At 39.9% G+C, this 23,946-nt stretch overlaps 1 protein-coding gene and 1 long non-coding RNA gene across 4 annotated transcripts in view; one reads left to right on the top strand and one right to left on the bottom strand.

Annotated features, from left to right (window-relative positions):
- The window catches only part of LOC143650870 (uncharacterized), a 90,779-nt gene extending 67,100 nt beyond the window's left edge, over positions 1-23,679 (top strand). The window contains exon 3 of the long non-coding RNA XR_013159700.1: positions 23,311-23,679. This is a non-coding gene — a long non-coding RNA (uncharacterized LOC143650870). The remainder of the gene's footprint in view (positions 1-23,310) is intronic.
- Positions 1-23,946, bottom strand: part of RAPGEF5 (Rap guanine nucleotide exchange factor 5) — a 221,612-nt gene that overhangs the window by 115,832 nt on the left and 81,834 nt on the right. For 2 of the 3 annotated variants that reach the window (XM_077122137.1, XM_077122145.1), the window contains one exon: positions 13,800-13,848. In XM_077122137.1, coding sequence (XP_076978252.1) covers positions 13,800-13,848 — 49 coding nt within the window. Of the gene's footprint in view, positions 1-10,333; positions 12,060-13,799; positions 13,849-23,946 lie in introns of those variants that run through there. The other variant, XM_077122151.1, reaches the window with a different exon arrangement.

Below are 23,946 nucleotides of genomic sequence, written 5' to 3'. Positions count from 1 at the left end.
AATTCAGAAGGTAATAAGTGTAAAGCAGAAACAACCTGAATAAATATCTCAACCACCTTGTCAGGGGTGGGGGAGGCTATGGTTAAAAGAGGACTTCAAGGAAAAGTCCTGACAGGTGGGGGAGGGGAAGGAGGCGCAGAGGTCAAGGAGCTGGCGCAGGCAGACGTAAACTGAAGGAAGTCACAGTGTCTGACACAACCCCAGGGCTGGGAAACCCCAGGAAATGAAATCAGAAAGGCAAACTGGGCTTGGCCATGGGGCTGAGGAGCCTGGAGGTCATTTACCGGCAAATGGGGCAACGGGAGCAAGGAACTACCACCTTCGTCATAATAAATAAGTTTGGCTACTGAACTCCTACTCTGTTTCAGGCACATGCTAAACTCAACATGGATTATCTCATTTCATTTTCCCCATAATAATGCTCTCAGGAAAGAATTCACTAGACTGGACTGGGGTCTGAGGCCTGGTAATTTATCATGCCTTCACGCCAATATTCTTACTATCTGTAAAGCATATATTTAGTGGGGCAGCGAGAAACTGGGTTTCTGTTAATGAAAGAGGAATACCATTTCCTGGGGTTTAGCCCATTCACTTCTTTTGAATCGTCTCATTTGGGGAGGTCTCTGACACTTTTAAATGGAGAATGCTGTGTACTCAGAGACACTAAGGAGAGACCTGTATCACTTACACGTGTACAACCACGTTGTCCATGCCCAGCAACATTCTTTTTTTCCCCCTATTATTTATTTTTATTGCATATGTTTTACTCGTCTGTTGACAAGGTAGATAAAAGGAGCATCAGACACAAGGTTTTCACAATCACACAGTCACATTGTGAATGCTGTATCATTATACAATCATCCTCAAGAAACATGGCTACTGGAACACAGCTCTACATTTTCAGGCAGTTCCCTCCAGCCTCTCCATTACATCTTGAATAGCAAGGTGATATCTACTTGTGTGTAAGAATAACCTCCAGGATAAACTCTCAACTCTGTTTGGTCTCAGCCATTGACACTTTGTCTTATTTCACCCTTCCCCCTTCTGGTCGAGAAGGTTTTCTCAATCCCTTGGTGCTGAATCCCAGCTCATTCTGTCCCACATTGCCAGGAAGGTTCACACCCCTGGGAGTCATGTCCCATTAGACAGGGGGAGGGTAGTGAGTTTGCTTGTTGTGTTGGCTGGAGAGAGGAGCCACATCTGAGCAACAAAAGAGGTTCTCTTGGGAGTGACTCTTAGGCCTAATTTTAAGTAGGCCTGACCAATCCTTTGTGGGGTTCAGTTTCATATGAACAACCCCCCAGACTGGGGGCTCAGTCTATAGCTTTGGTTGTCCACACTGCTTGTGAGAATATCAAGAATTCAACTTGCACACCCAGCAACATTCTATGCACGATCTGGTCTTGGAATTCGCACTAACTGCCAACGAAACGCTAGGGAGGCTTCAGGTGGGAGTGGGGCTGGGGTTGACTTGGTGGACCTTGAACAACGTACTTCCTTATGTTCACTGAAAAAGTACTTGGCAATGTACAGACAGCAAGGTATGCTGAAAAATCCCCAATAGGTGATACTGACTTCTTTGGCCAAAGTGGTATCCACTTACACTTTGACTGTTGTAACAATTCATTTCCTACAGAAGCCCTGTGCTAAAGGACAGCATATATTTCATTATCCCAGCGATGTTTTAGGGTAATTGTATGGCTGGCCCTGTCACTGATCAGATTCCAAGCGCTCTAAGTATTATCCTCATTTTACAGACAGGAAAATTGAGGCCAAGGGGATGTTAACTAGCTTTGTTGACAACTTGACAGGGAAGACAGCTGAGTACCCGGGTCTGACTATCTACATCAATATGCGCTGAAGATGAAAGCATTGTCTAAAATGAGTTGGGCAGGAATGAGGCGAAAAACAAAGTAGACAGAAGGTTTATTACAAGCAGTCTAAGCAAGAGCTGATTTGAATGTGTCTAACATTTCCTACTAGGACTTGGGTCTCTTTGAATATCAGGACCATGACGATATTTATTTTTAAGCACTCTTACCTGCTTCCCACCCCATAACCCCCTGCCATGGATTTATAGAGAGAAGTCAATCAACATTTGCTGCAGAAAAGAAATATATTGCTTTTACAAACATTTGAATAAAGGTATGCTGACATTCTGGAAATTCACAGCACTTTGGACGACATGATAGTTAATAGTGAGGGAACAAAACCAGAGGTACCCAGAAGCCCCCATCTCCCCATCAGCTCCTTCACATTGCCCACACCTGGCTGGGGGCAGCTCCCTCCAGGAGAGCAGGGTGCTGGGCTGCCCAGGCAGCCGCCTGCCTCCCCGGTGGTGTGAAGCCTCCCCGGTGGTGTGAAGCATCCCTGCCCAGAGGCAGAGAGGATTCTCTCTTTCAATTCTGTCTTTGTTTTATAGCTAAGAACCTCCAAACTTCCTTTTCTTCCATTTCTTCACAGGCTTTTACACTGTTCTCTTTTGAGTATGATTTAATACATTGCCTGTCAAAGGAGAACTTACTGAGAAAAATGGTGTCTGCAGAGCTAAGTGTGTCCAGTATCAAGCCTCTTAATTAGAGCACGTGTTTACTCATTTGCCAGGGAAGCAAGCAGAGGGGTGGGGTTGGGGGGTCAACCCTCGAGCCCAGCAGCCTGTTGGGTTGCCCTTCTTATGAGGAAATGTATCTAGAAAAAAAAAGTTTTCTTTTCATGTAAAGATGGCTTGTACATTATACAACTAAAATAAAGTCTCGAAGAACAAAAACCCAGTGTGGTAGTTAGGTTCAGGTGTCAACTTGGCCAGGTGAGCATGCCTAGTTCTGTTGCTGTGGACATAAGCCAATGGCATGTGAAGCTCATCTGTAGCTGATTACACCTGCAGCCATCTAGGGGGAGTGCCTGCTGCAATGAATGATGTTTGATTTAATTGGCTGGTGCTTAAATGAGAGAACTCAAGGTAGCACAGCCCAAGCAGCTCAGCCCAGGCCTTTGGAGATGCAGAAAGGAATCACCCTGGGGAAAGCTGTTGGAACCCAGAGGTTGGAGAGGAGGTCAGCAGAGATCACCCTGTGCCTTCCCGTGCAAAAAGAACCTCAGTCGAAAGTTAGCTGCCTTTCCTCTGAAGAACTATCTGTTTTTAACTAAAAAAAAAAAATCCCCTTTTCTTAAAAGCCAATCCACCTCTGTTGTGTTGCATTCTGGCAGCTTTGGTGAACTAGAATACCTGGTGAACCTAACTACAATTTTCTTGATATTTTGCTTTAGAGGCAGAAAGGCAAGTTAATAGATAAATATATCCTACTAGAATTTAAAGGAATTGCCTTTTATTACACATTTGGGAAGAAAATGTGGCATATCCCAACAATACTTCTAGTATATGGTCTTTGCCAAGTTACTTCAACTCCCCAAGCTTTAACTTCATTACTAGTAAAAGGGGGGCAACGGTAAGTGAAACCTCCAAGGGTATGATGTAATAAAGGGTAGAATATATAGTACAAAGAACATTATGCATTGGGTTATCAGCCCAAACTATTTTTCAAGGCCACAAATAAGTAAAAGTATGTGTGTTTGAATTTACACATAAAATTGGCAAATTATAGGTTATTTTATCAGTTGGGCTTTCTTCAAATATCAAGGTAATAAAAAAACTTCACTAGAGTAGGGCCCTGGAAAGCTCCCTTGATGCGGCCCAGCCCATTCAAATAAATGTAGTTCCATGAGGAGATGTTTTCCATTTGGTTGCCAGAATAATCATGAAATTAGTCAACTCTTGTCAGCCTAAAGTTAAGAGGGAAATGAAGCAACTTCAATAACTTGGATTTAGGTATCAATGCTAAGCCTGACTTTGATGCTCATGATTAGTTCCCATGGAGACCCTCTGAGAACTGGGGACCCACCTGCAGGCTGGGGTACAGCTCTCATACTCACGAGGCCCCCATGAGAGAATGTGCCCCTTTGCACCTGATGATGGCTGCAGGCCCTGCTCCCTGGGGACTCCAGGCTGCAGGGACAGTTGTCCCTGTCCACTGTCACCAGAGGGGTTCCCAGCTTGGGCTTAATGAGGTGGGGGCAGGAAGAACATCTGCTTTCCTCTTAATCACTTGTGTTTAGTTTGTGTCCACTGTCCAAAGGCCCACTCAGGCAAAAGAGAAGATCCTTTTACCTCCAACCTCAACTTACCTCCAACCTCAACTTACCTCCAACCTCAGAACCTGGGATATAGGAAATGAGACTTTTAAACACACTAAAACAAAACTAAAAAAAAAAAAGATGACCTCTAACACTAGGGTGGTAATTGTATCTGTCATGGTTCACTCCCTTTGGTAAGTAGAGAAGAATGGGCAACATTTTTAAAACCCACCATCTTTCCTTACAATATAAAGATAGCCTCAATCTCAAATTTCCCACAGTCATTTTTCTACCAGAAACAATATTATGGCAAGGTTTAAACTTCTTCAACTGACCTTAATAGGTCTGAAAGTGAATGCCTTGCTTTTATTAAATGTTTGCATTTGCCATTTCTTGGCAAAAGGAGAACGCTTTTAGCTCTGTAAACTTAGATCTGCACACAATTTACAGGGACAGGGCTTTGGTTCAGGTGCACTTAATTGGAGCTAGGGTTAAATTCACTTCCCCTTTCCAGCCCATTCATTCCAGCTCCAAAAGGAATGTCTCCCTGACAAGTTTTACTACAGAAACTTCAGTCAGAATGTTTGCTTATTCCTGCCTTGGCCCACCAAATAAAGCTTAGTAATAATTCCCCCCATTTATATAGGCTTTATGGCCAGGGCCGGAGAGCTTTAGACTTCTGTTATCATTCCCCTGAGAAAGTCTCCCTTCAGGTAGAGAAACAAATTACCTAATAAACGAGTTAGGTGTAGAAGGACGAATAAAAGTTTTGATTCCCTCTCCTGTGGTTCATTAGACTAACAGCCTTCATTAAAACACCACCCCACTCCCTGGGACTGCAGAGCAGACAGACTTGAGAATGTGTTGGTCCAAGTATGGCATCCAAAGCAGCTAGAGGAGAGGGCTTGCTAAAAGTGCAGTTTCCTGGGCCTCCATCCACACTTCACTGGCACCCCAAGGGACTGGGCCCAGGAACTGACACCGTTAACAAGCTCTGCCCATAACTGCTATGTAAATTACATTGGAGAACAATCACAGCTTTAGAAAAAGAGCTTTATCTTGTCTGCCAAGGAACAATCTGATGAAACTTTTCTGAAAGAGATCTGGGATTGTTTTAAAAATTATCTGTTCATCTCTGATCCCTCAACTCCAAACAAATACACTCATGTCAAAATGCACTGCCCAGGCTGAAGGTATAATGCCTGTCTTCAGTGACTCTGGGGTCAAAATTTTTATCCCTGATCTTATTCCAATAACAGATCTCAATCACTGTATTTAGAATTAAAATCCAGTATTTTTATAATCTATCTAAGAAACACAAATAGCTAGACCCACCATTTACTCACAAAGAAAATGCCTGATTTAGAAATTCTCAGTTTAAGTATTTACATGTAATACAAATGGAAAGAATAGTATAGGAAGTAAATTTCACTTCGGTCAGAACTGCCTCACTGATTCAGCTGCAGCAAAATACGTGCTTTGCGTAACTTACTATGAGGCAGTATTTACTAATATCCACACACACTGTATTTATGTCATATTCAGTTTTACCGTGAATAGCTCCATTTCCACGGCTGTTTATACAATTATACCTATAATGTGACAAATGGTCATATGGCCAAGACAAAGATTTCCCTTGAGAGCTTTTATTTGTTAATACAAATAATAGCAGAAAATGTACCCTCCGGGTGGGGGGGAGGGCAGGGGCAGGGGGAGCTTTCTGTATATTTTCACTGAGGAAAAAGTCAATGAAAGGGAAAAAATGGACAAATAACTGAACGCACCAGCAATTATTCCTCCCATATTCTTATGGACTAGATAGCCAAGTATAACTGAGAAATCTTGGGAAAACATCACTGCTGGGCATGAAGGCAGCAGTTTCCCAGTGCTTGGTCCTAGGGACAAGAACTTGCAGACATAGCAAAAGAATGAGGACATTCTCCTCCAGTCCCCAACCAGGCCCTGGAAACCAGGAAACCGAGGCTGAGGGAAGCCACACAGCTAGATCAGCAGGCATAGTTCCTCGCTGCATGGACAGCTAGATCCTGGTAGGAAACTGGATTTAATAGGCTGCAGAACTCCACAACTTGATAAAACCAGGAAATAGCCAGGGCTTTCTCTTCTCAAGGAATACTTTTAGCACATAAGAAATGCTTTCAGCCATTTAATTATGTCATCATCTTCTTTTACCATTTTCTTAAATATTTTAACATTTAAGATTTTAAAACATCTACAGATCATTTTGACTTTGTACCTTAGAGATAAGAGAGGCAGTCACAGAATTAGGACTTCTAAAAATGAATCTTGGATCCATCCCCCCTCCCCGCCCCCATCCACCAACCCCAAACAAAATTCAAATACCCAGAAGCAGCCAGATGCAGGGTTTCCTGTGCATGCATCCCCATTCGGGGCACCTGGTAATTCGTAGACCATGCTGGGTCCTGCTCTGACTGCTGGGTGGCATAAATGACGATTGTCGGGCAAGCGGCTGGCACTCACCAGAGGTCCAGGAACAAAGGAACTGGCAGGCTTGCAGAGAAGTTGCCCGGTCAACAGTATATTAAAGACACCCATTAGTTGGCCTCAACCAGCTAATTAGCTAAACAAATGCAAAACCTAACTCATTAAAGAAAGTAGCCCCGAGATCGAGATCGCATTGCTGGCTTCTGATTTGGTGTCACTAAACCAGCAGGATGAGAACAGGAGAGTTGCACAGAAAACAAAAAAAATTGTCAACATGGGGGAACCGGGATGGAATGGGACTTAATTTTTTATGAACGTTGAGCCCTGCCAGAAGTTTCACTGAGAAAAAAGGGGGGGGGGTATGGTACCAGAGAGACCTCTGTGTTTATGCTTCGAGAGCTAAATCAATTTAAATATAAATTGCTCTCCTTTTTTTGTCATTATTAGGAAGAAATAAAATGTGGGTTTTGACTCTCTAGTGTGCAAATGGTCATTAACTTTCATTTGACCTTGGGTATAGAACTAATATTGAATTTATGCACAGGGCATCCTCATTATACTCATCAAGGTTTTTCCTTTTTTTTTTTTTTCATTGAAAATACGTTCCCAGGAGCTGCAATGCTCGAAGTTGCTTCTCAGCTCTCAAATAGAAAGCTTGATACTCTGTTGAAGGCCTCTCTCCTGCCTCCCACTCCTTTCTTTCCTCCAACTCAGCAAATTGTTTTTCAAGCCTTAGCAAAGTATATAAAAGAAGTAGCAATCTGAGTGGTGTAAAATCGTCCTGGGACCGGACAGACGACCTGCTCTGTATGCTGTCACATTCTGGCGACAGGAACACTCGTGTTCAGCTCTCCTCCCCAGATCTGCTGCTCTATAAGAGGAACAAGCTTCCATTAGGAACGTTAATTACTTTTGTCTATCGAGCCCGGTGAACACTGCATACCCTCACTGATGTGCCCTGCAGGCACTTTTGAAAACAAAGGCCTGAGAAACCTTGCATTCTGGAGTACACAGGCTATTGCGGTGATAATTCTTCTCTTCGGCAAATCTGTTTCATTGCTGTCTTCAAGGATGTGACCATGTTGAAGGGTGAAAAGAAAATCATTTTGCCTTGCTTTCTAATTTCCTAAATTCTAAACAACGTAGGGTTGAAAGAGTCAGTTTCATACTTGTGACTCTCAAATCTCATGCTATTCAGGAGAAATCAGTGCAAATGGCTATTCTATTTTATAGTATGTCATTGAATGGTTATTTATCATTTCAACCTAATAGCTCTAATTACAAAGACAGTGTCATAGGATTTTTTTTAAGGCAATTTTCTCTGTAGCCCAGTGGGGATTAGGAAAAATTTACGAAGCATCTGCTGCGTACATTTTCAATCACTCATGGTTTTACCAGTGTTACTTTCTTGATTGTCAGAGTTTTGCATTTTCAAAGATCCTTTAACTTTTCACCACATTGAGTATTGCTGTTCAAAGACTCTTATTATGTTTTTAAGTCATTAAAAAAAAAGGAAGATAAGGACACCTGTCAACCATTGAATTAATCACTGCTCTGGTGGAGCTGGGGTGTGAATGGACAAAACCTGTCACTGAGTAGAGACAGAACAGTCTCTGGAAATGTTAGAACAAGGAGTTATTATTGCACCAGAGGAGAGAGATTTTACAAACTTCAGTAATCATTGTGGTGTGAGGCAAAGCTCTTTCTTCTAGAGAAAACATCCTAGGCCATCAATCAATCAGGAAGACAGGAATGCTGTGTTGATTATTTTAGGGAAAACACATGCTACTTCTTTCCTCTTGGTTGACAAATGCTAAATCACACATTTTGTGGGGTTAAAAGGCAATCAGCGGAGGCCTGGGCTGACCACAAATGAGAGTGATGTTAGCTGGTGGGTACAGCATCCCGGAGAAAGTGAAGGAGAGGAAAAGGACAAAAACAAACCATCTGCAAAGAGCCATTCTGAGAGAACACAGGTGCATCCTTTGCGGATAAGCTGTAAATGTCTTGAGAAAATGTAAGTGGGTTGAAAATATCACTGCCTTGATTACCTAAAATACAGCCAGGCTTCTACTATTATAAACCAGTAATTTTTATCTCGAACATCATTATAAGAGCACTCAGAGATTAGATGAACAAACCATTCAAAAGAAGATCATTATATCCTTTGGTTTTAAGAGCATTTCATTTTTTTCCCCTCAATCAACGATTATCACACAAAACCAGAAAGCCAAAGGGAGTCTGAGATGATAATTTCACCAGCATGTGAACCTGTCTTTGTTGGCCCTTAATTTTGTTATTAATGTCTACTCTCTAAAATCCTGTTTCATCATGCACATACTCCTAAATGAGTTAGGAGTTTGCAAAAGGATAAGCATAAAGTCAAATATGGGGCTGCCTTAAAAGAAAAATCTATCAAGTAAAAATGAAAAGCAAAACTTCAGAGACTACAAATGTGGGACTAATACCATCAACTTAAAGGTTACTTCATTTCTTCAATCCATCCAAAAGGAGAAGTCTTATCTATTCTCTACTGTTAAAAACTAATCAATAAATTGATCTAGTTCATGTCTCATGAAGAAACAACAGGAATACTCTTTCTTTGGAATGTTTCACTGTGAAGAAGAATATGTCCTTGCAATTGGGGCAGAATAAAGGGGGTGTCTGAAGGCCATCACCTCACAGACTGCCTCACCTCACAGCCTCCACATGCCACTGTACCTTTTGGCTTCTCCCAATTTTACAAACACACACTTGAGAAGGAAGCTTAAAATAGCTAACATTTCCTAAAATGCTTTACTGGTGACTAGTGATTGCGGCTGAAAGATCTTCAAACTTGGGAATCTCGCAGACCACCAGGATGATCAAAGAGGCTCCACCATGTTACCACTTCCAGGGGTTGCCGACGTGTGCATTTCACTCTGGGTTAAATTCTATGGGAAATAATTGAAATTCCAGGTCTTTGGATGCAAACACCCACTAGAAATGCCTATTTAAGCTTGAACATGTCACTCAAAGATGACAAAATAAACAAGGGAGAAATAACTGAACTAAGGGGAAACACTGGCTTTCCTTTCATCCTTCCTAGCCTATTAAGAATGATAAAGTTTAAAAAATCCTAAAACTAAAACGTAATAAGCTAAATCATTTCCTACTATTCTGTCATTTATATATTTTTGATATGTCAAGAAATAATGAAGTATCTTGGCACCAAATAACACTTCAATCCATATCCTTGGCTGGCTTATCCAAGAAATAGAAAAAAATACTATTATTCTATGTTCACTATTTGAAAAGTTATGAAATTAAAATGGAAATAAGTTCCATTTTATTCTTCTCCATTTCCAGGAACAAAAGTGGAAGACAGAAATGCCCTTTTACAAATCACATCTCTACTTTCATATTCCGGAAAATTATTAATAAGGGTGGACAGAAAACCCCCAAACCCTGGGTGTTGGAACTTGAGCTGGCACCTGGCTGATGGCTTTCTAGCCTGTGTGACCTCAGGCATTTCTCTATTGACATCTGGACAATAAAAACAATTCTTCCTGCAGAGAACCCATGTTGGATGCTGCCAGCATCCATTCTCCCTTCTGCTGATTTTCTTTGCAGAGCCACACCTACTCTAGCCTCAGCCCATGTGTCTTATATGGGACTCACTTCACCTCTCCCCCACCACCCAATTCTCCTGCACTGCCCCAGAGTGGGGACATTTCATCCTTCCAACAAGATCTCTCACCAATACTTGTGTGTTGCTGTCAGGAAAGGGGTTCTCTCCTTCTGCAGATATTGTTCAACTCCACAGCTTTACTGAGCCAATACATTCCCTTTCTAGTTTTAACTTGGAGTTTCTGTCAATTGGAAACTAGAAAGAGCCCTTAATAAAAGAATCCCCAAATCGTGATTAAGGTTAAAGCAATGAAAGAAAATATTAATTGCCATAATTAAATATTAGAGCTGAAAGGATACTCTAATGTTGTCAGATTCTACACCAACCCCTTCATGATTCCAATTGGAATGATTTAGCTGAGGTCACAAAGACATTTAATGGCAGAAACAGAGCCTAGGGCCCTTGCTTCCTTTCCTAACCTTACTATCCTGGATATTTAGTTTTCAAACACTTAACTGGTTACAGGCTAAGTAGAAACAGAGTGAAACTTAAAAACTGCCAAGGAGATTTACCAATATGAGATTTCCGGCTTTCCAGAAATAGAAGCCCACAACAGCACAAATTTCATATGATCTAGAGATAATGAGAGCGAAAAGTGCTTTGGCTGTGGATTCTCTGAAAAAAGGCAAGAAACATATCTCCCAAGACGCTAATTAGCTAACATTAGCAGTAGAATAAGCAATCCAACAAAGAAAAAAGAAGTGCAAGGATATCTGTGCTAATTTTGTCCTGTGAAACCTTAATACACTATTCACATTCACTAAGATTAGCTCTTAGAAGAAACAACTATTTAAAGGCACTTCCTATCGGCCTCTTAGAAAATTACAACAAAATGGATTTTTTGTTACTAAGCTAGAGCCTGAATCATTCATATAACTTCTTGATTGCAGGTTCCTTTTATTTCTGTTTGTATTGGTATGCTGAAACTAAAAACTTCTTTATAGAAACTCTCATTTTAATAATCCTTTGCAGTTAGTCATAAATCTGGCATGCCCACCTGAGCCCTAATTAACAGTTTTACTGCTAGACATAAGATATTAGGGTAATCAATTTCTTTTTTCTGTCAAGCCCCAGACGTGGCAACCATCATTTTAATACTTTATTTTATTAGACGTAAAATAGTTCATTTTCTTGTTCATCCTTTTCTTAAAAAAAAGAAAAGAAAAGAAACTCAAAACAGTTTTTTTTTAAAAAAAAACAAAACAGCAACAAGCATATGTAGGAAGAACCATTCAGCAGCTGGAACCCTATTTAATTAAGGTTCTGCCTAATGGTTCTGCATTTCATCACCCCTAATGTCACAGTAATGACTTTTCCTTTTTGTCAGATGGTCATTGACTCATTACTGCTTTTTATTTAGTTGTAATTTAAAAGTAACAGGGGCCATGTTGTCCTCGCCCACCATTGTATTTTTTGTGCCTCACACTGGGCCTGGCATATAGTTAGTGCCCAGAAAGAATTTGACAAATGAATGAATAAAAGCAATTCTCGTGACTTAAGTCTCTTGTGCCTTGCCATTGCTATTTTCCACCCACTCTAACTGCCCATTTAAGCATTGAGAGTACAAGCAAAGCAAATGGCTATCTCCAGTATTTCCAAATTTGAATTCTTTGAAATTTCATAATATATACCTTGTAGATTATTTTTATTGCTAGATTGTGTCCCAAATTTGCTGAGGTTTGGGTGCTTTTTCTCCAAAACAACCTTCGTCACTTAAAATATTCTTCTGACTAGAAAACATTATATTTAACTAAAATGAAGTCAGGGACAAGATAAGAATATCAACTATCATTGTTATTATTCAACCTTATACTGTAGGATCCTAGCTAATGAAATAATGTGAAATAGAGAAAAGAGTTATACGGATTGGTAAAACAGAGACAGAACAGTCATTGTTGGCAGAGGATGGAATTACCCCTGTAAGAAACCCAAGACAATTTTATCTGGGTCTTGTTTACTTATCTTCATTTCCTTTCACCTCCCAAACGTTCAAATTTTTTAGCCTAGCACCCAAACCTACATTCTCGGCCTTGTGCACTCTGCCCCAGCCATTCTAGCCTCCTTACTCCTCAGCCGCATTACGTACAATCCCTCTGCTGAAATGCGCTTCCATCCATGCTCCCGGGACTCCCTGACTGCAGTTCTCTGCTCAACTGCCCCCTGATCAGAGCTCTCCCCACCCCACTCTGTAAATGAGCAGCCCCTTCCGCAGCCTCCCTGTCCGAATCTAACTGCCCTGCTTTTCTTTAGCACTGACACGATCAAGTTATTGATCGCTTCCCTAACTTAGTCTGAAACTTTAAAAAACCAAATGCTACCCTCTGAGGCACAGCCATCCCAACTAGTACAGAGGGCTAAGTTCTGTCCTCTTAGGATAACAAGAATCAAGATAAGTTGTAGCACCATTTGTTTCTAAGTTGTCCCTCCTGACTTCTTTCTCCAATTTAACCACTACCTCTGCTAATGCTGGTGACCTGGTGCTGTCCGCAGGGCCCTCTCTGGGCAAGGCGCTGTGGGCCCCAACCGCTCACTCTTACATCCTCCTCTTCATTGCTTCTGCCGCACCATATCTCTGTCCTCTAAATCCCCCAAACCAACAAAGAAAGCATGATTAACCATAATAAGCTAATTCACACTCCTGTGTGTTTGGTTCAAAAAGTAACTGGGGTAACAACACATTCTCACAGTTTCTACCTTGAAAAGGAAAGATGTAAAATGTACAGTTACTGTTCTTAACCATTTCCATTCCATTCATTTCTTCAAATTTTGTCTTCATTTGACTTTGTCGTGGTCTCTCTACCTAAAAAAACGTAGGCTCGTTCAACATTATCCAAGAAGCACCTTGCTCTGGTTTTTCATTCCATTTGTCATTTACCTCCTCCTCCTGAACAATGAGGAACAGGTAAGGATGCCTTTTCTGTCATTCCCCTCTAAGCAAGCATTTTGCTACCTCAGTGAGTACTCATTTCATATTGAATTTCAGTGGAGCATGGCTTTTTCTCCTTCAAAATGTATCTGAAAGCTCCCCTTTCCTTTCCACATATCATTTCCACAAATGATTTGATACAGACCTAGAATCAGATCCATGCAATCAGACCTATAAAAAAAATGCTTGCTTTTAAATATCATTAAACCAATTTTTTAAAAAAATTATTTTTAAAAGAAACTATTTTAAAAGATGTAGCCCTTAAAAAGATACCCTCTCTTTAGCATTCATCGTCCTCTGTTATGATACATTATGATGCAATGTAGTTTGCATTCTTTCTTTCCTTTTTTTGGCTTGCTTTCTTTTTTTGTGTACTTGGATTTTACAGCTGCAGCAAACTGCAAACATATCTTTTTTATTTTTAATTTCATTATCCCTTGACATCTAAAATAGAGCAAACCAGTGATATTTTATTTTAAGGAACTAGATAGCATCCTATGCTGTTATGATGGCTGGGATAGACTCAGTTGATTGCCCACTACAGGATAATATGTGAAATATCCCCAAAGAATGAAAATCTTTCTCCAGCCCCATAAAAAAACTACTCACCAGACTTTCTTGCTTTCAAAGCAATAACAGCTGCTAGCTCTCTCTGCACCTAATAAAATATTAGGGGAAAAAATTGAATTAGAAAAAGAAAAATGTAGCTACCAAAAGTAATACTTTGTTTCAAAGTACACAAACAAAATTAAGAGCGGCTACATCTAAGTTTGCTGCCTTCATTTGTTTGTTTGCTTGTTTGTTTTTAATACATTGGAATTGTAGGCAAAAAATCTTGAAGAACTGTATTGACTTACTTTAGAAACAAATCAGCCAGTTGAAGGCTAGAAAGACATATTGTAAAATATTGGTGTTTATGCCATGATGATGGGAAACACCTGAAAACCATCACTATGTAACATTCATAAATAATGCAGATAGGAACCAAATTATAAAATATACAAGGTATGCCAAAAATATTAAATATTATTTATCCTTCAAAGACTCTAGTTTAAACAAAAATTCTAGAAAAACTGAGATAAAGACCCTGGTTTAATTGCACCTCTGCTCAGATAGGAGGAACATTCACCTGACACCTGGCAGGTTTACAGCAACCATCCCAGATACTGAGTCACATCAAAGCAAGCATCATGGACTCACAGGGCAGGTGAAATGGGGATAGGTGAGATGACCTTTAAAATGCTAAATCCCTTAAATCCCGATTATTTGTCCAGATTCTTGGTCTCTCTAACACTTTTAATGCTTAAATCCTTCCTTAAAAGCATTCTCAAAGAAAGCCTCAAAACAGAGACAAAAAAAAGGTAATCAAAATCACTTTCAAAGATTACATGAAAAAAATACATATGTGGATAATCTTTGAGAAATCTATGTCTGATAGAAAAAAAAAATCACAATGACCAAGCTATTTCTCCTTCAGGACACAATTATTTTTAACTTTAGCAGTGTGTGTGTGCACAGGTGTCTGGAGGTGGTAGGGGAGGGGTTTGGGAGGGCTCTGCAGCTCAGTGCATCACACTGATGACACTAACAGGAGACTGCGAGAGGCCAGCGGTACATGGCAGAATTGCTATTCAAATTAGGTTAATCGATGTTAATTACTTGAAATTCAAAGTAGCAATGTGCTAGACCTGGGGGGTCCCCTCAGGCCTGCTTCCACAGAGGTGAGAGTGGGGCGGAATCAGTTTTGCACAGCACCTTCCTAGGTAAGGTTTTTGCTGCTGGGCTCTGACCGGCCAGTGTGGACACCATTCACGAGCCTAGACTCCAGGTTTAGCTGATTGCTGACACCTTAAGACTGCAGCAGGAAAATTATAGACTCCCTAGAAGACAACCAGTCCCACCCCAATCTTGGGAGTATGGACTCTGAAAATGCTCATGGTAGCAAAATTTATAGTTGAAGAATTAATGGGGATAAAAGGAGGGTTGGGAGGGTTAGGGGAGATAGAAGTGATGACTATCCTTAGGAAAACGCTTATAAATATATGTATGTGTCCCCCCAAATCAAAACAGCAGTAAAATTAAAATATTAATTACTACGTATTATATATATTTTAAATTGTAAGGTTTATTGAACTATTTCCATGTGTTTTCAGGCTCTTCCTCGTCTTCAGTGTCACAGATATATAGGGGTCGAGGTGAGATGCAGACTAAATATTTACTGTCACCTTCTGTTGTGGGCTCCCACCTCCCAGGAAAGCCCCCACATGGTCTCAGAGACACAAAAAAACCAAAGGTGGAAAATGATGCATGTAGTGCTTCAGTTAACTTGTTCACAGAGCACCAAACAGTTTTCTGAGCCCTCCCCCTTCAGTTTTTCATGCTGGGAATTCTCTTTCTGGGATCCTCTGTTTTTCCTTATTGATTTAAAAATTAAGGCTCAAAATAGAAATAGCTCCGCAAAGAAAATGTATTTTCCACATTGTATAAACCACCCCTTTTCAAAGATGTGGCAGGGAATTGGAGGGAGGTATGGGGTGAGCAGGAAGCCAATAGAGCATTTAGTGTGGAGCTGGGAAGAAGGTAAGTGGGCAGTGGGAGAAGCAAAAAGAATTTCACAAATTGGTTAAAAGGAACCTAAGTCTTTCTAAAGGAAAATTCATGAGATTACCAAATGCTATTATTCTAGTTTGCTAGCTGGAATGCAACACACCAGATATGGATTGGCTTTTAATAAAAGGGAATTTATTTAGTTAATGTATAGTTCTTCAGAGGAGAGGCAGCTAACTTTCAACTGAGGTTCTTTCTTACATGGGAAGGCACAAGGTGATCTCTGCTGGCCTTCTCTCCAGGCCTCTGGGTTCCAACAACTTTCCCTGGGGTGATTCCTTTCTGCATCTCCAAAGGCCTGGGCTGAGCTGCTAGTGCTGAGATGAGTATGCTAAGCTGCTTGGGCTGTGCTATGTTAAGCTCTATCATTTAAGCACCAGCCAATTAAATCAACATCATTCATTGTAGCAGGTACACCTCCTAGCCCAGTGCAGATGTAATCAGCAACAGATGAGCTTCATGTATCATTGGCTCTTGCACACAGCAACAGAACTAAGCATGTTCACCTGGCCAAGTTGACACCTGATCCTAACTACCACAGCTGTGTTCCCTGAACTTTTGCAATGCTGGTATTTGTGGAGCTATTGCTATGTGTTTTATGTGAGGTGAGATAGAACAGTTTCCATATTTCCAACCTGAGATGAAAGGGTTTTCTACAAAAACAACATGGGATGTTATCCCACCCCACCAAAAATACAAAGGAAAAGTGTTGATCAGACAAAATTTAAAACTAGGTAAGGGCCCATTATATGCTTCTATAGCATCTTCACATACTTTTTTTTTTTAAAGAAAAAACATACTAGTAATCATGTAATTAATCATTGTAAATTATGTGACTGATCCCTGTCTTGGGTGGATGGAACCTCGTGGACATAGGGACCTGTTTATCTTCTCATCACAGTATCCAGGGCAACCAGCTCATCATTGCTGGCCCACAGGAGCTGGAGACAGGGGCAACCAGTAAGAGAACACAGAAAGGACCAATGGGAGGCAAACAGTTACCTAAGGATGGTGAACATCAGAAGAGAAGGCCTTCCCCAGGACTAAGTTACTCCCAGCAGGATCTTCAGAACATTTTAGAAGGACCCAACATTTCCTTGGCAACATGCTCGTTAGGTTTATATTGGAAACTAGAACTTTTGGTTTATATTGAAAACTAAAACTTTTGGCCTACTGCAAAAACAGAGACTAGAATTATCATTAAATAGTGATGAGAACTGTTGGCATTCTATAAGAAATACAAAAGGCTCAACCAATCCTTAAAACATGAATCAGATAAATTTAGAAGGAAAGAAAACAGACTATTTTTTAATCTACATCTGCTTGTACTTTAACCAGTTCTTTCATGTGGAAGAACTGAAAGTTGTATCAAATCCTAGGTTGTGTTAGTTTCGCACTGATGCTGTAGCAAAATTAGTGGCTTAAAACAACACAAATTTATTCTTTCACAGTTTTGAGGGTCAGAAGTATGAAATGGGTTTCATGGGGCTAAAATCAAGGGGTTAGCAGGGCTGCGTTACTTTTGGAGATTCTTGGGCAGAATTTCTTGCCTTGCCTTTTCTAGCCATTAGATGCCACCTGCATTCCTCAGCTTGTGGCCCCATCACTCCTCTGACCTCTGCTTCTGTCATCACATCTTCTTCTCTGACTCTCCCTCTTTTACTGTATACACATTGGGCCCACCCAGAAAATTCAGGACAATCGCTCACTCTCAAGATCCTCAATTTAATCACCTCTTTAAAGTGCCTTCCACTGGTGGGGAAGTTTAATATTTCCACGTTTTTCCCTAGTTCCTCTAGGGGACTTTTTGAATCCTTTTTTATTTTCTACCCAGTTTACTCTGGGATATATCAGGGCATCACATGACCATGTACACCCAACAAGGTCTCACTTCCTATTCAAGGCTCCATGTAGTTACGAGCCCCACCTGACTCTGATAAAACTTTCCCTCTCCTCTCCAGGAAAACCCACTGGTATAGAGAGGATAAAAAGCAAGGATTTGAGGGTGTGAGAGCTGTAAAGGGGATACATTGGTGTAGTCTATGGGTGCTTCTAGCTCATCCCTTACATTTTCTGAGCTTCTGGAAGATGGGTTTACTGAGGCAGAATAAGAGCAGGAAAAGGCAGGGGGTGTAAAAAAAAAAAAAAAAGATAGGCCTTAAGGGCCGGTGAGTTGGAGGGAGCTGGGATAGAAACCAGAGGAGTGAGAAACTGCAGAGCAGCTGCCAGGGGTGGGGGTGCCAGGGTGCTGGAGGGGGACAGAACAAGGAGTGTAAGAAACGTGGCTTCACGTAGCATCAGACCAGATGCTAGAAGACAGTGGAACCAGGCCTCCGAGACCCCGAGGGGAAAGGATTTCCAGCCTAGAATTTCATACCCAACCAAACCGTCCATCCAGGATGACCCCTGAACGAAGGCACTTGCAGACCTTTGAGCATCTCTTGCCCGGAAGCTCCCAGAGGAAGTACTGAAACATTAAAAAGTGGAGATGTAAACCACCGAAGGGAAAGGCAGGCCTGGGAACCAAGAAACAGGATATTCAATACAAAAGAGAAGTGATAAAATATCTAAAGACTCCAGAAATATGAGCAGAAATATCCACAGAGAGGTTCAAAGATTTCAAGTATGTGGTTTAGAGATGTGGAGGTAAATACTTCAAAAAAAAAGAAGAAGTTAAAGAGTTGAAACTGGTCATATGTCATATGTAGGAAACAAGCACCTGGAGTGGGGTGGGTTATGGGGCTATTTTTTGCTATGTTTCATTAAATTCTTTATTTTTAAAGATCATCTAAATAGTTTTTTTTGATATAAATAAAAATCTAATTGTCAAAAGAAAAAAAAAGTGCCTTCTGCCATGCAAGGTAACATATTCACAGGTTCCAGGGGTGAGGGTGTGAACAGTCTTGGCAGGTCGTTATCCCACACATTATGGTCCAGATCATACATAGTTTATTTCCTAAAAATTTTCTTAAGTTGCCATCACAGGAAAAATATACCCAGTCTTCATACTGGTTAGGTTTAGTCACTTTCAATCTCATGTTAAAATAAACTTGAAATAAAACTTCATAAAGAACAAGAACCAAAAATATTTGAATGCCTACTTTGTATCAAGGATTCTGCTAGAGGACGGGCCACGGCAGCTCAGCAGACGAGAATGCTTGCCTGCCAGGCCAGAGGACCCGGGTTTGATTCCCGGTGCCTGCCCATGTTAAAAAAAAAAAAAAAAAAGAATGCTGCTAGAATTTGAGGATCTGTGTTAAACAAAGCAGAGAAGGTCTTGCTCTCATATATGCTCATTACAGAAAATTCAAAAGATACAAAAAGTATAAAGAACCACATTAAAAAGCATCCCCAGAGAAAACTCTGTTCTCATTCTGGTGTGGATTTTGCAGTCATTTCTTTTTTCTTCTACAAGACTGGAGTCATCCTCAACCTATTCTGTAATCTATGTTTTTATTTAACCCTATATAATATGCCTATTACATCATCAAATATATATTTTAAAGCATGGTTTTAATGGCTATTTTATTTTATGAATGTTTCACACTTTAATGGTTGGTTTATCATTGGATATTTTAGGCTATTTCTAATAATTTTGCTTTACAAATTATGCTGTAACAAGCATCCTTGCGCAGAAGTCATAATATTTACCTTTGTTTATTTCCTTAGAACAGACTATTACAAATGGTTGTACTCCTTTAAAGAACATGATTTTAAAGGCTCTTTAGCCCCGCCTCCTGGGTGGCACCCACACTTTCAGCCTCCTGGCACTTGCACCTCGTGTCCTCTCCTTACTCTGGCTCAGGGTTAGTGGCGTGGCCAACAGGATATGGCAGAAGTGATGGCATGTGATTTCTAAGGCTCATTGTGAAAGACGTGGAGGTTTCTTCTTTCCCTCCCTCGGGGCTCACACACAGGGGGAAAGCAGCTGCTGCGTTACCTACTTGGTCAGAGCTAAGGAGAGGCCTGAAGGCGAGGCAGTGAGGCCCCTACAACACCCTGGTGAGGAGGGATGTGAAGGAGGGAGGGCCTTGCAGCCCAGCCCAGCCCTCTGATGACAGCAATTCCTGCCGACACAGTTCCTGTAGCCTCCTGAGCGATCCTGATGAGACCCACCCACCTAAGACCCTCCCAAATGCCTGACCTTTAGGAACCGCGTGACACAATAAATGCGTGTTGTTTTATGTGGCTAATTTTGGCTGAAGAGTCTCGTAGAAAATGATTCTTTTTCTACTCGGATTGTTGCTTAACCTTAGTTTCTCTCGCCATGCTTGGCCTGAAATGGACCCACTTCTCAGATCAGGCTCACGAAATGCACCTATGTGAAGCCAAGGACCACATGCTGATACTGACCATTGCTTTCGTCTAAGGTGGATGTTAAACCACTGCCTAGATAACTGAAAGAAATGCATTGCCCTTAATCTGACAAGCACAATAAAGAAAAACTGCCCTGAAGTATCATTATTTTGGCCATTCCTATCACAGCTCTTCCCTACTATGACTCCATAACTCTTTTTTTCTGAAACACCAGAGATTAGATGTATTTTTGAATTCCAGAATCCAAAATGTTATGCAGTTCAGAATTGAACCCTTTCAACTTCACATGCTCAGAGAGGTCTGGAACAGCAACTTGCAATCAGACACATTTATCTTCCTGCAATTAAACGTATGATTATCCAGACCAAATGGGATAAAGAAGACTATAAATAGCCTCAGTTGTGCCACCAAACAAATTCAGTTTCGATTAGATTTTGCTGCCAAGTAAGTTATGAAAAACTTTTGGTTTTCAGAGTTTTTAAATTTCAGAACTGTGAATAAAGGACTGTAAACCTCTACTAATTTTATTCTAAAAATGTCTCCCTCTCGTATTTTCTCACAGTTCCTTTCATCAAATAGCCATTAGGTCACTATTTTTCATGTACTAAGAAATGTGCTTTCCTTAAATAGTTTGGATTGCTTATCTTTTCCAGCAGTTCTCAAACCTGACTGTACATTAGAATCACTTGGGGAGATTTAAAAATACTGAATCTTGGGTTCCAGAGAAATGAGAGTCTCTGGGGGAGGAGTCAGATATTGTATTTGTAGTTGTTGCTGTTTTAAAGCTCTCCAAGTGATTCTATGGTACGGCCAGAGTTGAGAATTACTATCCTATTCAACAAGATATTTTTGCTTCCTTGAAGATTCAATATTTCAATTTTATAATCATTTCAATAGATCAGTTTTTACTTTTCATTTTATTCTCTAATTTAATTCACTTGTAAAGGAACATGGCCTTCATTGTGTTTTATGAATAAAAGTAAGCTATAATCCAATCAAATGATAAGATTCAGTTACTACCTCTGCTGCTTGAGAGGCAGGACCTACTCAAGGATAAAGAAACCTGCAAGGAAGATATTTAAGAAGCTTAATCTTTTATTTAAAATATAGTTTGCTGTTCTGGCATAAGGACAGACATATAGACCAATGATAAAGAACTGAGAATCCAGAAATAAATCCACACGTCTTTTGCCATTTGAGGTTTGACAAGCATGCCAGGTGCATTCAATGGGGAAAGAATAGTCCCTTCAATAAATGGTCCTGGGAGAACTGGATCCATTTGCAAAAGAATGAAGTTGGATCCCTACCTAACACCACATTCAAAAAGTAACTCAAAATGGATTGACTTAAATATAAGAGCTAAAATAATAAAACTCTTGGAAAAAGACAGAGGGGACAATCTTTATAACTTTGGATCTGACAATGATTCTTAGACATGCCGCCCAAAACACAAACAACAGTAACAAAAATAGATAAAATTAAAACTTTTGTACATCAAAGGACATTATCAGGAAAGTACAAAGACCACTTATAGAACAGAAGAAAATAGCTGCAAATCATTTATCAGATAAGGGATTAATATCCATAATATATAAAATACTCTTACAACTCAATAACAAAAAGACAACAACCCAATTTAAAAGTGGGCAAAAGACTTGAAAAGACATTTCTCCAAAAAAGATATACAAATGGCCAAAAAGCACATGAAAAAATACTCTACATCATTATCCATCAAGTAAATGCAAACCAAAACCACAATGAGATATTACTTCACACTAACAGAATGCCTATTAAAAACAAAACAAAACAGAAAATAAATATGGATGAAACAGAGAGACAGAGACACCAGGACATTGCTGGTGGGAATTAAAAGGAGCAAACACTATGGAAGATAGTTTGGTAGTTCCTCAAAAAGTTAAACTCAGAACTATCATATGACCTGTGAATTCCACTTCTAGGTAAACACCCTAAAGAACTGAAAACAGGGACTCAATCAGATATTTGATTATGAATATACTTTGTACTTTCCTGATAATGTCCTTTGATGTACAAAAGTTTTAATTTTATCTATTTTTGTTACTCTTGTTTGTGTTTTGGGCAGCATGTCTAAGAATCATTGTCAGATGCAAAGTCATAAAGATTGTTCCCTCTGTCTTTTTCCAAGAGTTTTATTATTTTAGCTCTTATATTTAAGTCAATCCATTTTGAGTTAATTTTTTAATGTGGTGTTAGGTAGGGATCCAACTTCATTCTTTTGCAAATGGATCCAGTTCTCCCAGGACCATTTATTGAAGGGACAATTCTTTCCCCATTGAATGCACCTGGCATTCAATGCCAATTTTAATAATAGCATTATTCATATAGCCAAAGGGTATGAAACAATTAAATGTCCATAAACAGATGAATGGATAAATAAAATGGATATATTCATATAATTGAATATTATTCAGCCATAAAAGGGAGTAAAGCTCTGATACATATGATAACATAGATGAACAGACAGCATGCATGAAATAAGTCAGGCACAAATAGACAAATAGTGTATGGTTCCACTTATATGAAATATCAAATAAGCAAATTCATAGAGACAGAGAGTATATTAGTGGCACCAGGGGCTGAAGGGAGGAGGAAATAGAATTATTGTTTAATGTGTACAGAGTTTCTATTCAGGTGATGAAGAAGTTTTGGTAATGGATAGTGTTGATGGTAGCGCAACATTGTAAATGTAATTACTGCCACTGAATTGTACACTTAAAAATGATTATAATGGCAAACTCCGTATGTTACCACTATATATATATACATATAGTTTATGCAATATTAAAAAGCTATATAGCCTCCCATCCCGGTGCCTGCCCGCACAAAAAAAAAAAAAAAAAGCTATGTAATTCAATAACATCTGCAGCTTAGGGTATGTTTGTCCTTGTGACTATCTAAATAGAGAATAATTACAGGACTGATGAGATAAAGCCCAAATTTCCCCCTCTCCACTGTTTACTCATCAGAAACTAGAATCAGAAACACTTTGAAATATTTTGGCTATCTCCAATAGTCAATATGGCTGTTCACAAACTGGGTCTGAAATTCAACAAGAATTAGAGCCAGTCTTGTTTCCAGCTTTTCTCTTCTTTTATCTCTGACACTTTAATAGTGCCCTCAGCCTCAAAGTTTGAATGTTTACAATGCTTTATTTCAGAGCCAAAACGCAAAAGGCAACAGAAAGTGTCAAACGTAAACTCTGAGCACCAGGGAGCAGCTATGTGGGAGAGCTTAATGAGAAGACGTGAGCAGGCTTCCTGGAAGAAGAAACCCTTGAAAAACCAAGTGCGAAGCTGGACAGAAAGTCAACAAAGGTCATTTTGGGAGTACGGAACGATACTGGCAAAGGTCTTAGTTAATGAAAGGGTTGTGTTTACAAACATTTAAAATAGAATCATCAATTAAAAAATCTCAAAGATCATTTCAGTAGATCATTTAATCCTAGGAATATTTTTGTTTGATACCATATAGAAATGTTTTATAAAGACAGATCCCATTTTCTCAACGTCAGAAATTAAACATAAAAAACATGATCTGATATACTCTCCTGTTTTCCTCCCAAACATACTCACTTTTAAACCATTATATAATCTTAGATTAAAAAGGATTTTAAGAACTCTAGAAAAAAATATGCTTCTTAAGGTAATCAATGTTCTTTTATACAAGACACAAACTCAGCAATGATGGTTGCTTGACTTTTCTCTGATGAAGGAACATGGGGGCTGAGTGACAATTTTCTTTGTTCCTCAGAGACCCTTCTTCCTACTTCCAAGTTCTGAAGCGCTATTAGTGC

The sequence above is a fragment of the Tamandua tetradactyla genome, chromosome 1 (assembly GCF_023851605.1).
Source record: "Tamandua tetradactyla isolate mTamTet1 chromosome 1, mTamTet1.pri, whole genome shotgun sequence".
Classification (NCBI taxonomy): Eukaryota; Metazoa; Chordata; class Mammalia; order Pilosa; family Myrmecophagidae; genus Tamandua; species Tamandua tetradactyla.
The sequence above is the reverse complement of the archived record's forward strand: the minus strand, read 5'-3'. Positions and strand labels throughout refer to the sequence as shown.